The sequence below is a fragment of the Lagenorhynchus albirostris genome, chromosome 12 (assembly GCF_949774975.1).
Source record: "Lagenorhynchus albirostris chromosome 12, mLagAlb1.1, whole genome shotgun sequence".
In the NCBI taxonomy this organism is placed as follows: Eukaryota; Metazoa; Chordata; class Mammalia; order Artiodactyla; family Delphinidae; genus Lagenorhynchus; species Lagenorhynchus albirostris.
Genome location: NC_083106.1, coordinates 77,129,037 through 77,144,454, shown reverse-complemented (window position 1 = coordinate 77,144,454; position 15,418 = coordinate 77,129,037). Strand labels below are relative to the sequence as shown.

Below are 15,418 nucleotides of genomic sequence, written 5' to 3'. Positions count from 1 at the left end.
ATCCATTATAAACCTAAAACTATATACTTATAGCTAATTTGGGTTATGAAAAATCAAAACTGTAAGATCATCAGCACACATGCTAATATTTGAAAATTTTTCATTCACGATATATACAAGCAATGGGCTAGAAATTAAAAGATGTAAGGATTTTGTTGAGAATAAAAGTTAGTGCCCAATATTTCTGGCTTAGGAAAGACTTTGCATCCAGGCCAATATGGACTGGTCTGACTACTTGAGTGAACCAGCTAGGGATGCAGCCTACAGTGATGGTTGATGGTAAAGTCAACACAGCTTGATTATGAACCCTGATTCTTCTATCGCCTGTGTAATCTCAGTTAAGTTACTTAAATGCTCTATGTTCCTATATTCTTGTCTATAACATGGAGATGACACCTGCCTCACAATGCTTGAAATAAATAAAATAATACATGGAAAGTACTTAGTATAACGCTGACATATAGTCAGGATGAAATTAATGATATTTATCAGCACTGAAAAGTATGCCTAAATTATTAAGGTGGAACAATACAGCTAATGATAAAAACGTTTTGATATTGTAAACAGAGCAATAATTATAAATAATTATGTTGATATGAAATAACAAATTTGCTGATTTTTATTATCTAAAAAAATATAGATTAAAACAGCCCAGTACCACCAACACTTAGATTTACTAAGTGAGTACTAGCCTTTGCATTAAGCTGAATTACAATCTCTCTTGTAAAAATATCTAACTTATTAATAAATCTAGCACCTACATTTTAAATAATTTTACCAAATAAGATGCTTGAACGCTAGTACAAAGTATTTAAAACTTAAAGGCATTTCTGGAAGAAACAAGTTAAAAGAGACTTTCTCATACATACACACATACTCATAAAAATGCAGAGAGCAAAACTAAAACACAAAGTAGCATGCCACATAACTGAGACAAGATTGGACTACACTCCTTTCAAATTCTTTGAATCTGTGCACATGGCCAAAAAAGGATACTGTATGTGATATTCAAATAGTATCGTCCAGCTGGTAACGTCGGATGTAAATCACTTTTCCTCTCTATAAGACGATACAACTTACGAAAAGTAGGTAGTGCTGCCGTACGCATCCAAACAATAAAATCCTCATTTATGAACCCACTATTATCTTCGTCAGGATCCAGCATATATACTGGTTTAACCCAGTTTACTGGCTTTGTTGTGCCTTAAAAAGGAGAGATCGGTGTGGGGTGGGGAGACAAGACATTCGATTCTGTTGAGAGTTTCACTGAAAATTCACACTCTAATAAAACAAAGATACACAATATGAATATTTTCCTTATGTTCAAAAGTAGAAATATATTCATATTCTAAGGAAGTCTTAAAATCGAAAGAGAAACCAATTCTTCACATAAAAACTTAACAAATAATTACAAAGATTTGATTGATATCTCAATTAAGAGAATACTAAAAGTAGGCTACTGAGTATATTCCAAAAAGCAAATGACTTAATTCAAAGTTATAATGGTAAGAAACATTACATTGTGAAATCAAGGAGGCATAGAAACAAAAAGAAATTTGGACTTATAACTATTAATAATTAAAATACATACTTGTTTAAAATAAACCTTGTCACAATGTTAAAAGATTATGGCTGAAACGCTTACAAGGAAATACCAGAGAAATTCAAGATTAAAAGTATACTACTTTTCCTTTAGAATTTCAGTACATTAGAAGATACTACATATTTTACCTAACTTGACAGCAAGTTAAGAAAAGCTGCTTTTTAAAAAGCATAAACTTTTTTAAGATTCTAAAGAGAAAATTTTAGGTACTTCATTAAAACGCCTAGCTTATGTTTTAAGGGATATTAGTAATATTTTACCTTTGAATCGTTCTTCTAGGGGAATGTCTGCTCCAGGGGGATTTCTGAATTTCACATTTTTATCTGTCCACCAGGCAATACCTTTCTTTATCAAATGAATAGGTGTAGGATCAGATTCATTGCCAACCAGAAACAAATCTAGTGTATCTAAACACAAGAAAAGGAAGATACTGCTAAACATCTACTGAATATCCATAGTGCCGGCTTTCTTCCATGAGAAATGAGGATCTGGTACTTGCCCCCCAAAGCGGTTGTAACGAAGCAGGCACATGATGAGCATTTGCTCTTGCTTATTCACATGTGAATTAACTATGGTAACTTTATAATCCTAGATGAACTTGCCTTCCCTCAATAGTTCCAGGTCATTTTCCTACATGGCTAACTGATATGTGATATGGTCAAATGTTTTAATAGTAACCCAACTAAAACAATTTGCAAGGTAAATCTGCCTCTATTCTTTAAAAAAAAAAAAGCACTGCTAAATAGCTTCTGGCTTATCAATTTCTCTCTCTGCACTGTCCAATCTGGTAATCACTAGCTATATATGGCTACAGAGCCCCTGAAATTACGGCTGGTCCAAATGACTATGTTTTGTAAGGATATAATGTACATCAGACATCAAAGATTTAGTATAAAAATTAGTATATAAAATATCTCACTAATAACTTTTATATACTGAATATCACTTACCTGCTGAAATGATAATATGTGGGGCATACTGAGTTTAATAAAGTATAATTAAAATTAATTTCACTTGTTTCTTTTTTATTGTTTTTTTTTTTTTAATGTGACTACCAGAAAGCTTAAAATTATACACGTCTCACATTATGGTTCACATTACATTCATATCAGACAGTGCTGCTCTAAATGATCAACTGTAGCCCCTATCTAATGGTATAAATATTCAAAGTTGTTGGTAAAGGTAGCCTGGCATTTATTTTATCATGTATGAAATAGTAAGTTAGCAGAATGGCCCTGCTTCTTTCTTCCCAGAGACAGAAATTCATTCTTAAAATATAAGAATTCACAAAAGAAAGTCATAAAGCATTATAATACCCCACTAAATAACTAATTCACATATTTATCTTAAAGCTGTTGAACTTCTCAATCTCATTCATGTTTCTGAAAGATTATACAAATATTCCTAACTACAGTATAATATATATATATATCCTCTTTGTTTATCTCTGTCTCATACCATTAAACATGCTGTTGGCAATAGCTCCACAAGGAGCAATTGGTTTGTCTTCATTTCTTCGATAAGGCTCACATTCCTTACTGGGATTCTGATATTTAGAAGGAAAGAAGAGAGAAGTTATTACCCAGGCCTCTGGGAGAACTATGAGTTAGTCCTAATTACTGATTAAAAATTCAATCCCTACATATTTCTCATTTCCAATGCATGTAAAATGTCTATATTATAAAACAGACTATAAATAATACCACATTTAATTACTCAAAATATATTCTTTAACATTACTACATTATAGCCTTTTTTTGCATAGACTGTCATATAGGTATATGTCAAATTGACTTTTTTCTCTTTTTATAAATTTATTTATTTTATTTATTTTATTTTTAGCTGCGCTGGTTCTTTGTTGCTGTGCACGGGCTTTCTCTAGTTGCAGCAAGCGGGGGCTACTCTTCATTGCAGTCCATGGGTTTCTTATTGCGGTGGCTTCTCTTGTTGTGGAACACGGGCTCTAGGCGCACGGGCTCAGTAGTTGTGGCGCACGGGCTTAGTTGCTCCATGGCATGTGGGATCTTCCCAGACTAGGGTGTGAACCCGTGTCCCCTGCGTTGGCAAGTGGACTCCCAACCACTGCGCCACGAGGGAAGCCCCCAAACTGACATTTTAAACAATTTTCACACCAACACAGAAATCATAACTACAAAATGTTTTCTGCACAAGAAAAACTAAGAAGCCGTCTATTGTCAATCCAGCTGTGACAGAATGAAAGGAATCTTAAACTTGAAGTAAGAAGACTGGAGCTTCGGGACTTCCCTGGTGGTCCAGTGGTTAAGACTCTGGGCTCCCAATGCAGGGGGTCCGGGTTTGATCCCTGGTCAGGGAACTAGATCCCTCCTGCATGCCGCAACTAACAGCCCGCATGCCACAACTAAAGATCCCGTGCGTCACAACTAAAAATGATCCTGCATGTCGCAACTAAAAAAAACAAAGATCTCGCATGCTGCAACGAAGATCCCACACGCAGCCCCCACATGCTGCAACTAAAACCCAGCACAGCCAAATAAATAAATATTAAAAAGAAAAAAAAAAAGACCTGAGCTTCTAGTTCCAGCTATGTACTATGTGACTTTGCACAAGTCCCTTGATTTATCTGCACTTCACTTATAATATTAACATGTTCAAGTAGATAATTTCAAATTTTGTAATTTGGAAGGGAGGGAGGGAGGAAGGAAAAGTCTAATGCAGATTCCTAGAATATACCAGTTTTCTCTAAGTTGTGCACCCAGGTATAAAGAAAGCACAAATGTTGGCAAGGCAAACAGCGCTTCACCTGTCCTCCAGATTTGGTTTTGGCTTAGTCCCTGTTGAAGATCTCAAGGAAACGTGGAAGCTGTAGGATTAATCCAGAGATTCTACCAAGTCTGATATTAGGTATACATCTGAGTTGTTCTGCGACTCCAAGGCCACATTAAGCCATGTCTCACAACACATAAACAAACCAAGATAGTCTCGATTTGAAATTAACTAGAACCTAGTTAGGCCTCTTAGGGCTAATTCCATTATAACCAACCTTGGCTTGTATCTACGTTCTGGCAGGGAATCTCATAAAGTCTCTTTAATATTTGACTTCCCAGCTTTTTGGTCCCTAAGACATCTACATTCAGAAAGTTAGTATTCTAAGACCATGAAGATAGACAATGTATAACTGGCTTATTACTATTTGAATGTTTTGATGAAAACTGATTTCAAAAAAATAAGGTAAATAAACTCTCAATGGGGCAAATATATTTTAACCACTAAACCATTTTGGAGGGGAGGGGGGCAAGGAATAGCAACTTTATTTGGAAAACCAGAAAAGATGGTGGACTAGTGTCCCAAAGAACCATCTTCTAACTACTGAATTATTGAAGTTTTTTTTAAAAAAGGAAAATATTTACTACCTATGCATCAGATACTGAACTAAGCAATGCTAGGTACTTTGCAGTAACTGGCTTATTAGGAAAGCCATTTAATAAAGAGTACCTAACATGTACCACATACCATGTAAGGTGCTAGAAATGGAAAAATGAAAAAAAAGTCCCTGCTTTTCAGCTGCTCACAATGTAATATAGGAAACAGACTCAAATACAACCAAGTATAATATGAAATAAGAGCCATGATAAAGGTTTCTATATTCATTCCATATATATTTATTAAATGCCTTTCATGTGGTAGGTACTGGAGAGGCACTTGGTATATGGTAATTAAAGAAAGTCATGCTCCCTGCTCTCATGAGCTTGCAGTGTAGTTGGGAGGACAGAAGATAAGGGGAAGACTGTCTCTGGAGGTAGTATCATGAAAGTTAAGACCTAAAGAAAGTAGGAGACAGCCACGTGAAGAGCAGGCAGAAGAGAGCTTTAAGCAGAGAGAACAGTACACATCATTTAGAAAGAACTTGATACCTCTGAGAAGGTAAACAGGGAATGTAGTTAGAGTATGGCAATAAAGAAAATGACATATGATGAGACTGGAGAGTCATGCATAGCTCAGATCATCCTGAGTAAACCAACCACTGAAAGATTTTAAGCAGGGAAGTGGTATTTACTTTTTTTAAAAGATCACTCTAGCAGCTCTGTAGAAAATGGCCTGGAAAGGAAGAGCAAGAGTAGATGATATGGGGAGACAGTGTGTTAAGTAAAGTGAGAAGTGACTTGGAACAGGGTATGAATGAAGTAAATACGTAAAGAAGTTATTTTGCATCCAAAGACACTAAAGTAAACAGCAGGCCTGAGGTGAGAGGACCTCCAGGGAAAGAGTAAAAACCACATTCTAGACAAATGAAATGGAAATGCCCAAATGGGCAGATCACCTGCATCACCAGGCATGGTTAGGGAACAGCATATATGGCTCAGGGCAGCCAGGCCAAAGGTACATTAAGGATAGAATATAAAATCAATGAAGCTGAAGAGGTAGGCTGACATCAGATTGTAAAGGGCCTTATATATAATGTTAAGTTACTTGAACTTCAATCTGTCTGTTCTTAACATCTTTAAAATTTTTGAAAGCCACCTGGTCTTAAAGTCATATATTTTGGTCTAGTCCAGGGATCGATAAATGAGAGCCTGCAGGCCAAATCCAGCCCCAGCTCCTGTTTTTGTAAATAAAGTTTTATTGGAACACAGCTACCCATTCACTTAAGTATTCTCCATGGCTGCATTCATTCTAAAATGGCAGAGGTGAGTAGCTGCAATAGACTATATAAACTGCAAAGCTGAAAATGTTTACTATTGGCCCTTTACAGAAAAAATTCATCAATCCTTAGGTTTAGTCTAAAAGCTCTGCTTGAGGTTTGGAAGAAAAGAATCTCAGCTTCTTTTGCCCTCAGTGAAGAGAGTGTGTATCTATATAAAAGAACTGTAAATCAACCACCACTTCTAGGTCTTTCAACACACCCAATCTATGATCCCAATCAAATTCTTGGTGTGCCTCATCAACTTGGTGTGTCTCACAGAACTTCACCTTCTCTGGACTTGAGTCCTAAAAGTTGGATCCCACGACATAAATCCCACATGGACTACAAGATATTGCAGACCTAACCAGAATCTTTAAATAGACTTATTATTTCTTAAGATCCCAAACATCAGGAAATAGCAATAAAACCAGGAAGGATAACCTAGAGTAACTTTACGTTTACCGGGACCATTCTGGTCCCAGTATGGTCCTAAATTGCATTCTAAGAGTGTCACTGTTTCTAAGAGATACTTGAAATGCTAAAGGTTTGCTGCATTGGTAGCAATAATATAAAATACTTGGGCACCAACCACTACTATGAGAAGCTGAACAACAGTCAGAGGAAACTAAGATCCTCTAGTCCACAGATTCCCAAACCAGGCTGAGCATCAGAAGGGGAGCTTGTTAAAAATAGATATTTTAGAGCTCCACCCCTGTAGACACAGACATATGAGACTTAGGAGAATCCTGGAATCTGTATTTTCAAAAAGCTCCTCAGACAGTTTTTCAGTAACCCACACCCTTTGGACTTTAGTACTCGGGCTCCCCACAAGGTAAAAAGCAAAGAGCATACATGTTCAATTCTAAAACACAATCTCAGAAATTAAAAGTAGCTTATTTACATATTCCTACCCAGTGTAATAATAATGAGTAAACTCAAACAGAACAAATTATATTCCCAGAATGCTAGACTCATCAAAATTCCATTACAAACAGATTAACAAAGCAAAAATCCCAATGATACTACCGGAAACAAGCAGGTTGCAACGTGTCCTCTGGCTGCAAGAAATCATTAATCTGTGCAAATTCCAGGGGAAAAAATTTTAACTAAAAACCTTCACTAAACAAACTAAAAATGTCAAACAACACTTTAATTTCATCTAACATTATTAAATTTAACATTTCTAATTGAACAGTTACCACATGTTCTTAGTTCTTAGACACCGTAGTTTCATGTTCCATCATTTTACTTACAAGTAAAGCACTAGGATCTCCATTTAGTTGACTATCATCTCGAGATTTCACATAACGACGATGGTTTTGATAGAAATTAGACAGTCCATAATACATAAACACATTGCCCTAGAGAAAGAGAAAGGGAAAAAATGTTCATATAAAACTATTAAGTATGAAGTTGTTTCATGCATACATAAAAGCTATGTAATTTGCACTAGTTTAGAATTTGTGATAACTTAAAACAGTTACTGGGGTGAATTCTACCAGTACTTAGCAATCTAAAATGGTACAAATTGTAAATAAGGTTAAACAATCAAACCAAATCAAATAATGTTAAAGAATCAAATCAAATAAGGTCAAAACTCCAAGAGTCAACTTTGAAAATACTCTGAAAGACCTCAAGGACGTCTATTTACATTAAGACAAACAAACAAACAAAGAAGCTCTCAAGGAATCTAATTATTAGCCTAGTCTGATCAACTTTCAGTTTTATTTATTTTTTTAAAGATTTTGTTTTTGATATGGACCATTTTTAAAGTCTTTACTGAATTTGTTACAATATTGCTTCTGTTTTATGTTTTGTTTTTTTGGCCATGAGGCATGTGGGATCTTAGTTCCCAGACCAGGGATCGAACCTGCACCCCCTGCATTGAAAGGCAAAGCCTTAACCACTGGACCGCCAGGGAAGTCCCTACTTTCAATTTTAAACCTTCTCTAATTCAGATTGGTCTTCATCCAATTAGCATCAACTTTTCAAAGGAATAATGCTTTCAAGCTTTCATTTACTGCCCAAAATAAATTCTGAACTTGAATTGGGTCATAGTAAATTTCTCAGCAGGATACTATATAATATTAGTAATGAACAAATTAATAATTAGTAAAGTATCTAAGATAATGAGTCACTTTATAATAATCAAGAAAAGTACTTTAATGTGTTCAGTGGAGTCAACTTGGAAATAATCTGGGAAATAAGGGTAACCTACCTACATTGTAACTATTTAGAAGATGTTATGAAGTCATCTTGAATGACTAAGATTTTTAGAGTTGGCAAAAACATCAGCTATTTTCTCCTTTCTGGTTGCTACCTCCATTGTCTATAACCTTATACTCAATTAAAAGGAAGACAGGAAAAAAAAAGGAATTCAATAACATTTTGCTTTATTTGATTTGCTGTTTTCTTATACACAATCATTTATTTAAAGCTTGATTTTCAAATGTCAAAATATGCAAACTTTCCCATTCCTTATAAAGAAAACACTTACATAGAAATCTTTCGTTTATTTATTTGGTTGGTTGGGTTTTTGTCCTATGAAAAGGCTTTAGTCTAATTCAGCTTGGGCTTGTAAAGGAACACAGAGCCCACAAAAGAATGAATCTGAGGATGATCACCTTTGCAGAAGAAGAGTTCTGAAATGCTTAATGTTTTTGTATGGGGGAAGAAACTAGTGGAGCTTCTAAATCATTACAAGTCTCTTCCATGTCTTTAATTCTGCCTGTTCTGACAAAAGCAGAACTTAATGCAACTTATAGTTTGTCCATCACATAAAAAAATCAAATTTTTATGATGTTTTAAAGTTATATGTTATTTCTGCCAAAACAAAATAATTAAATTCCTGTCTTCTCCCTAATTTATTTTCATATTTTTTAAAAAGGGAGCGTTACAGTCCATGATCTCAGGGCAACAGCATCCATAACCACTAGATGGCAACCATCTATTAGGGACCTCAAAAGGCATCACGACCTTTAAGAAAATCTAAAGCATAGCTACAAAAATCTAAAAAGTGGGCATGTATTAAAGCAGTTTTGCTCCCTGAAGAATAAAACAATAATTTTTTAAAGCTCAATTTTCAGGTAAAGGAGAACATAAACGGGTCTTGTCATGCCTATTTCTGAATCTTTGTGTCCTTTAGCATCTGCTCAGTTTCCAAGAAGAATGACAGGTAAGTGTGAATGCAAAAGACACACAGACCACACACACACACACACACACACACACACACACGGATGGTATTCTAACTGCTTGTCAATAAGGTTTTACTAAGTGTTTGCATTTATGTTAAAGTATCATATCTGATGAAAAAATAATGCAATAATGGATGAATTAGTATTTATTTTCCAAAGTAAAACTTATAGTATTAAAAGTAGGCAAAACAGTTTGAGCAATAATTTTTTAAATACAAGTAGATGTAGATAGAAACTTGATACAAAAAAAAATTTTGTACAGTTATAAAATTTTCCAGAAAAAGAATAGGTTTTAAATTTAATTTAAACTACTAACTACCATAAACTATTAATGTATTTAATTATCAGACAGCATAATCCAATAGCAAAACAAAACAATCTTCCTCAAAAGTGTATAGATTCCCAATAAATTAAAGCAACATATCAACAAGAAGAAAATAACTAGTAAAAAAAAAAATTTAATATAATATCAATATTTTTTAAAGCATGGCTTTTCTAAAACACTACTTGGGAATACAGACCTCAAATGACTGTTCCAGAGTGAAGTTAATGGTACAAATACAAGGTGTCACATTCGGAGACAAACATTTATTGCAGGGACTGGAAGGGTCTGTTCCGGTATAATCAATCTGCAAGAGAAAAATATAACTAAGCACACTTCCTTGGAGAAACTGGATACACTCTGAAATAATTTGCTATCAGAGGGAAAAATGAGCCTGATGGAGCAATAATAGCCCAGAAAAAACCTTTTTATAAGGTCAGCTGTTTATTTTGACTGGAAAGGGTCCTATGTCATCCTACTGGCTCATCTCTCCTTTTTACCAAAAGAAATACATTTACGCATAAAATCATAAATATAAAATTCAAACTGCATGATGTATAAAGGTTTAAATAACTACAAAGTCTAAACAACTTTTCCATCATCTCAGCTTTCCATGGCACATTTTCAAATTAAAAAAACAAACACAAACAAAAAACTACCAGGTTTCTCAAGGGCTACCATTTCTTTAAAACCTGGTGTTGGATAATTAAGAATCTGTCTTATCTTTCTCCTGGGTTCCTGGCAGGGAGCCTCTAAATCCCTTAAATTCCCCTGGTGATAAGAGTGCATTTGTTTTTGATAAGCCCCTGAGTCACCCTAGAGTTTATGCTAAGGAGATGGCTCAGGTGAGGGCTGCTCACCAGAAAGGCTAGATGTGATTAGGGACTCTGGAAAGAGGGAGAAGGCTGGAAATTTAGTTCAATCATGTGGCCAATGTTTAATCAATCATGCCTTCATCATGGAAATCCAATAAAAACTCTGGCCACCACAGGTGAGCTCCCGGGTTGGTTAACCCATCAATGTGCCCTGATTCCACAGGGAGAGGGCACGAAGCTCTATATTCAAGACTCTCCCAGACCTTGCCAAATGTGTCTCTTCATTTAGCTGGTCCTAGTTTATATGATTTATGATAAAACTATAATTGTAAGTCTAGCATTTCCCTGAGTTCTGAGTCATTCCAGCAAATTATGGAGCCTGAGAGAAGTTACAGTAACCTCCCATATTTATAGGCAGTTGGTCAGAAATGCAAGTGGCCTGGAGACCTCTGAACTTGCAACTAGCATCTGAAGTGAGGGCAGTCGGGGCGAGGGGGGCTTGGGAACTCCCGGATTTGTAGCTAGTTGGCCAGAAGTATGGGTAGCCTGACTTGCAGCTGGTGTCTGAGTGGTACTGAAGTATACTGTTGGGGACCATGCCCTTACACCTGTGGAGTCTGACACTAACTCAGGTGGTCGGTGTCAGAATTGAATTGCAGTACACCAGCTGTTGTCAGAAGACCTGACCTGATAGCTAAAATGAGAAAACTGTTTCCATTATACGAATTTTTTTTAATAGAGTTTATTTTTTAGAGTGGTTTGAGGTTCACAGCGAAATTGAGTGCAAACTACAGAGTTCCCATATACTCCCTGGACCTACACATACACAATCTCCTTGATTATCAATATCCCTCACCAGAGTAATACATTTGCTACCAATGATGACCCTACAATGACACATCATTATCACCCAAAGGCAGTGGTTTACCTTAAGATTCACTCTAGGTGTTGTACATTCCATGGGTTTTGACAAGGGTATAATGACATATATACACCATCACAGTATCACACAGAATAGTTGCACTGCCTAAAAGATCCTCTGTACTCTGTCTATTCATTCCTCCCTTATCCCTAAGCCCTGACAACCATGGATCTTTTTACTGTCTCCATAGTTCTGCCTTTTCCAGAATGTCACATAATTGGAATCATAAAGTACGTAGCCTTTTCGGATTTACCTCTTTCACTTAGGAATATGCATTTAAGGTTCCTCACTGTCTTTTCATGGCTTGACAGCACATTTCTTTTTAGCATTGAAGATTATTCCATTTTCTTGGTCCACCACAGATTATTTATCCATTCACCTGCTGAAGGATATCTTGGTTGTTTCCAAGTTTGGGCAAGTACAAGTAAAACTGCTATAAACATCCACATGCAGGTTTTTGTGTGGACCTAAGTTTTCAGCCCATTTACGTAAATAACAAGGAGTAGAAATGCTGGATTTCATGGTAAGAGTATGTTTAGTTTTGTAAGAGACTGCCAAACTGTCTTCCAAAGTGACTGCACCACTTTGCATTCCCACCAGCAATGAATGAGTTCCTGTTGCTCCACAACCTCACCAGCACGTGGTGCTGTTGACGTTTTGGGTTTTCACTAATAGGTGTATAGTGGTATCTCACTGTTGTTTTAATTTGCAATTCCCTAATGATCATGTCAAGCATCTTTCACTTGTTTACTTGCCATCTGTGTACTATGGACTAAAGGTTTATGTCCCCCCAAAATTCATATGTTGAAGCCCTAATTCCCAATGTGATTAATTTGGAGGTGGGGACATTGGATTAGGGTTATTTATTTATCTTTTAAATTTTATTTATATTTTTGGCTGCGTTAGGTCTTTGTCGCGGCGCGCGGGCTTTCTCTAGTTGTGGCGAGCAGGGGCTACTCTTTGTTGAGGTGCGCGGACTACTCATTGCGGTGGCTTCTCTTGTTGCAGAGCATGGGCTCTAGGCATGCAAGCTTCAGTAGTTGCAGCATGTGGGTTCTAGAGCACACGGGCTTCAGCAGTTGCGATGCATGGGCTCAGGAGTTGCGGTGTGCAGGCTCTAGAGCATGAGGGCTTCAGTAGTTGTAGCGTGCGGGTCCAGTAGCTGTGGCTCGAGGGCTCCAGAGCGCAGGCTCAGTAGTTGTGGCGCACAGGCTCAGTTGCTCCGCGGCATGTGGGATCTTCCTGGACCAGGGATCGAACCTGTGTCCCCTGTATTGGCAGGTAGATTCTTAACCACTGCGCCACCAGGGAAGTCCCTGGATTAGGTTCAGATGAGGTCATGAAGGTAGGGCCTCTGTGATACGACTAGTATCCTCCTAAGATGAAGAAGAAAGACCAGAGCGTGCTCGCGCTCATGCTCTCTCTCTCCCTCTCTCTCTCTTTCTCTCTCTCTCTCCCTCTCCATCTCTCTCCCTCTCTCTCTCTCTCTCTCTCTCTCTCAGCTACGTGAGGACAAAGTGAGAAGGCAGCCATCTATCAATACAAGTCAGGAAAAGGGTCTCCACCCTTTTCAGGGTGAAGAATCTGAAGGAACTGAATCTGCCAGCACCCTGATCTAGACTTCCCAGCCTCTAAGACTGTGAGAAATAAATGTCTGTTTTTAAGCCACCTAGTCTATATTTTTTTTTGTTTTTTAACATCTTTATTGGAGTATAATTGCTTTACAATGGTGTGTTAATTTCTGCTTTACAACAAAATGAATCAGTTATATATATATATTTTTATAGCAGCCCAAATTGACAGATTTCGGTCCTGAAAAGTGGGGTGCTGTTTTAACAAATACTCAAAAAGAAGTGGCTTTGGAACTGGGAAACGGTTAGAGGCTGGAGATTTGAGATGCATGCTAGAAATATAAACATTAAAGGTGATTCTGGTGACATCTCAAAGAGAAATGAGGAGAGTTAGAAAGAAAGCTTCCATCTCCTTAGAGAATTAATAAATAAATGTGATCAGAATATTGGTAGAAATATAGATGGTAAAAGGCCATCCTGGTGAGGTCTTACTCAGAAATGAGGAACATTACTGGACAATGGAAAAAAAGGTGATCCTTGTCATAAAGTGGCAGAGAATTTGGCTAAAGTGTGCTCTAGTGTTCTGTGGAATGTAGAACTTGTGAGCGATGAAACTGGATATTTAGGTAGATTTCCAAGCACAGTATTCAAAGAGTGTCTTGGTTCCACCTGACTGCTTACAGTAAAATGGAAGAAGAGAGAAACAAATGGAATAAAGGAATAATGTTAAGCAAAAAGGGACCAAAACTTATGATTTGGAAAATTCTCAAACCTATCCGTACTACAAAAAATCAGAAAGCTTGTTCTGAAGAGAATACTACGGTGTAGCTGAACAATCATTCGATAAAGAGATTAGTGTGGGTTTGAACCAAGGACCTAATCAGCCATTCCAGCAGAAACACTGCCAGTGTGAACGGAAGGGGAAAGAGAAGGGACAAAATGAAGGAAAGCTGAGGGACTTGCTTAGATCTTACAGGACTGGCCCATACAGCCAATCAGCTACAGAATGTGCTATTGATTCTCCAAGATGAGAAGAATGATCCCAGAGATGATTTCGAGACCATCAGGGCTACATCCTCGGTTCATACTGGGGGAGGAGCTCAACAGACCAGAGGGCAGCAATCTGGAGCCTCGGGGCAGGACTTCTACCCCAGTGGGTCCTGAAGGCAGTGTCAGACCAGAGAGTATTATTCTCCAGCCTTAAGATCTGATGACATTTGTCTTGCTAGGTTTTGGAGACTTGCTTGGAACTCATCACCCCTTTCTTTTCATTTCTTCCCCTTTCAAATTTGAGTGTCTATACTATGCCTGTCCCTCCATGGAATTTTGGAAGCACGTCTGGTTCCACAGGTTCACAGCTGGAAAGAAATTTTGCCTCAGGATGAAAGTCTCTTAAGTCTCACCCATATCTGATTAAAATGATATTGAGAAGACCGTTTAGACTTTAGAGTCGATACTGGAACCAGTTGAGACTTTTGGGGCTGATGATGGAATGAAAGTGTTTTGCATGTGAGGACATGAATTTGAGGAGCACAGGGGCAGAATGTATGAACTGAATGTTTGTGTCTCCTCTCCCTCCAAATTCTATTTTGAATCCCTAATCCCCAGTATGATAGCATTTGGTGGTAGGCCTTTGGAAGGTAATTAGGTTTAGATGAGGTCAGGAGGGTGGGGCCCCCATGGTGGGATTAGTATCCTTAATAAGAAGAGGAAAAGAAATCAGAGCTCCTTCTCTCTATGCCATGGTAAGGACACAGCAAGAAGGTGGCCATCTGCAAGCCAGAAAGAGGGTCCTCAGCAAGAACTGAACCTATCAGCACCATGATCTTGGACATCCCTGCCTCAAGGACTGTGAGAAATGAGTACCCGTTGTTTAAGCCACCTAGTCTACATTTTGTTATAGAATCCTAAGCTGACTAAGATATTGTCAGGTGAGGTATCTGTTCAGGTCTTTTGCCCATTTTTAATAGGGTTTTCCATTTTCTTTTATTGACTATTATGAGTTCTTTGTACATTTTGGTAACAGTCCTTTATCAGATATGCCTTTCAACACTTTTTTCTCCCAGACTATGACTTGTCTCATCACTCTCTTGATAAATAAGAATTTTATCATTAGCAACCCTAATTGTCTTTAATAAAGTTAAAAAAAAAAGCCAACTAATCTTTATTTCTGAAGCTGAACATTTAAACTTTATATATGGATATTCAATTTATTTTCATAATTAAAAAAAAAGGTTAAAATATGTATATAGAAAATAGAGCATCAAATTACAACATCTACAGAACCCTCCTATATTTTTGGTGGCAATGTAAATTGGTACAATT

General features: G+C 37.1%; 1 protein-coding gene across 1 annotated transcript in view; it reads right to left on the bottom strand.

The window, feature by feature from the left end:
• The window catches only part of TMEM30A (transmembrane protein 30A), a 42,449-nt gene that overhangs the window by 9,036 nt on the left and 17,995 nt on the right, over positions 1-15,418 (bottom strand). The window contains exons 2-6 of the mRNA XM_060167901.1: positions 9,985-10,092; positions 7,520-7,627; positions 3,062-3,149; positions 1,864-2,010; positions 997-1,203 (exon numbers count right to left, since the gene is read on the bottom strand). Of these exons, the coding sequence (XP_060023884.1) occupies positions 997-1,203; positions 1,864-2,010; positions 3,062-3,149; positions 7,520-7,627; positions 9,985-10,092 (658 nt within the window). The remainder of the gene's footprint in view (positions 1-996; positions 1,204-1,863; positions 2,011-3,061; positions 3,150-7,519; positions 7,628-9,984; positions 10,093-15,418) is intronic.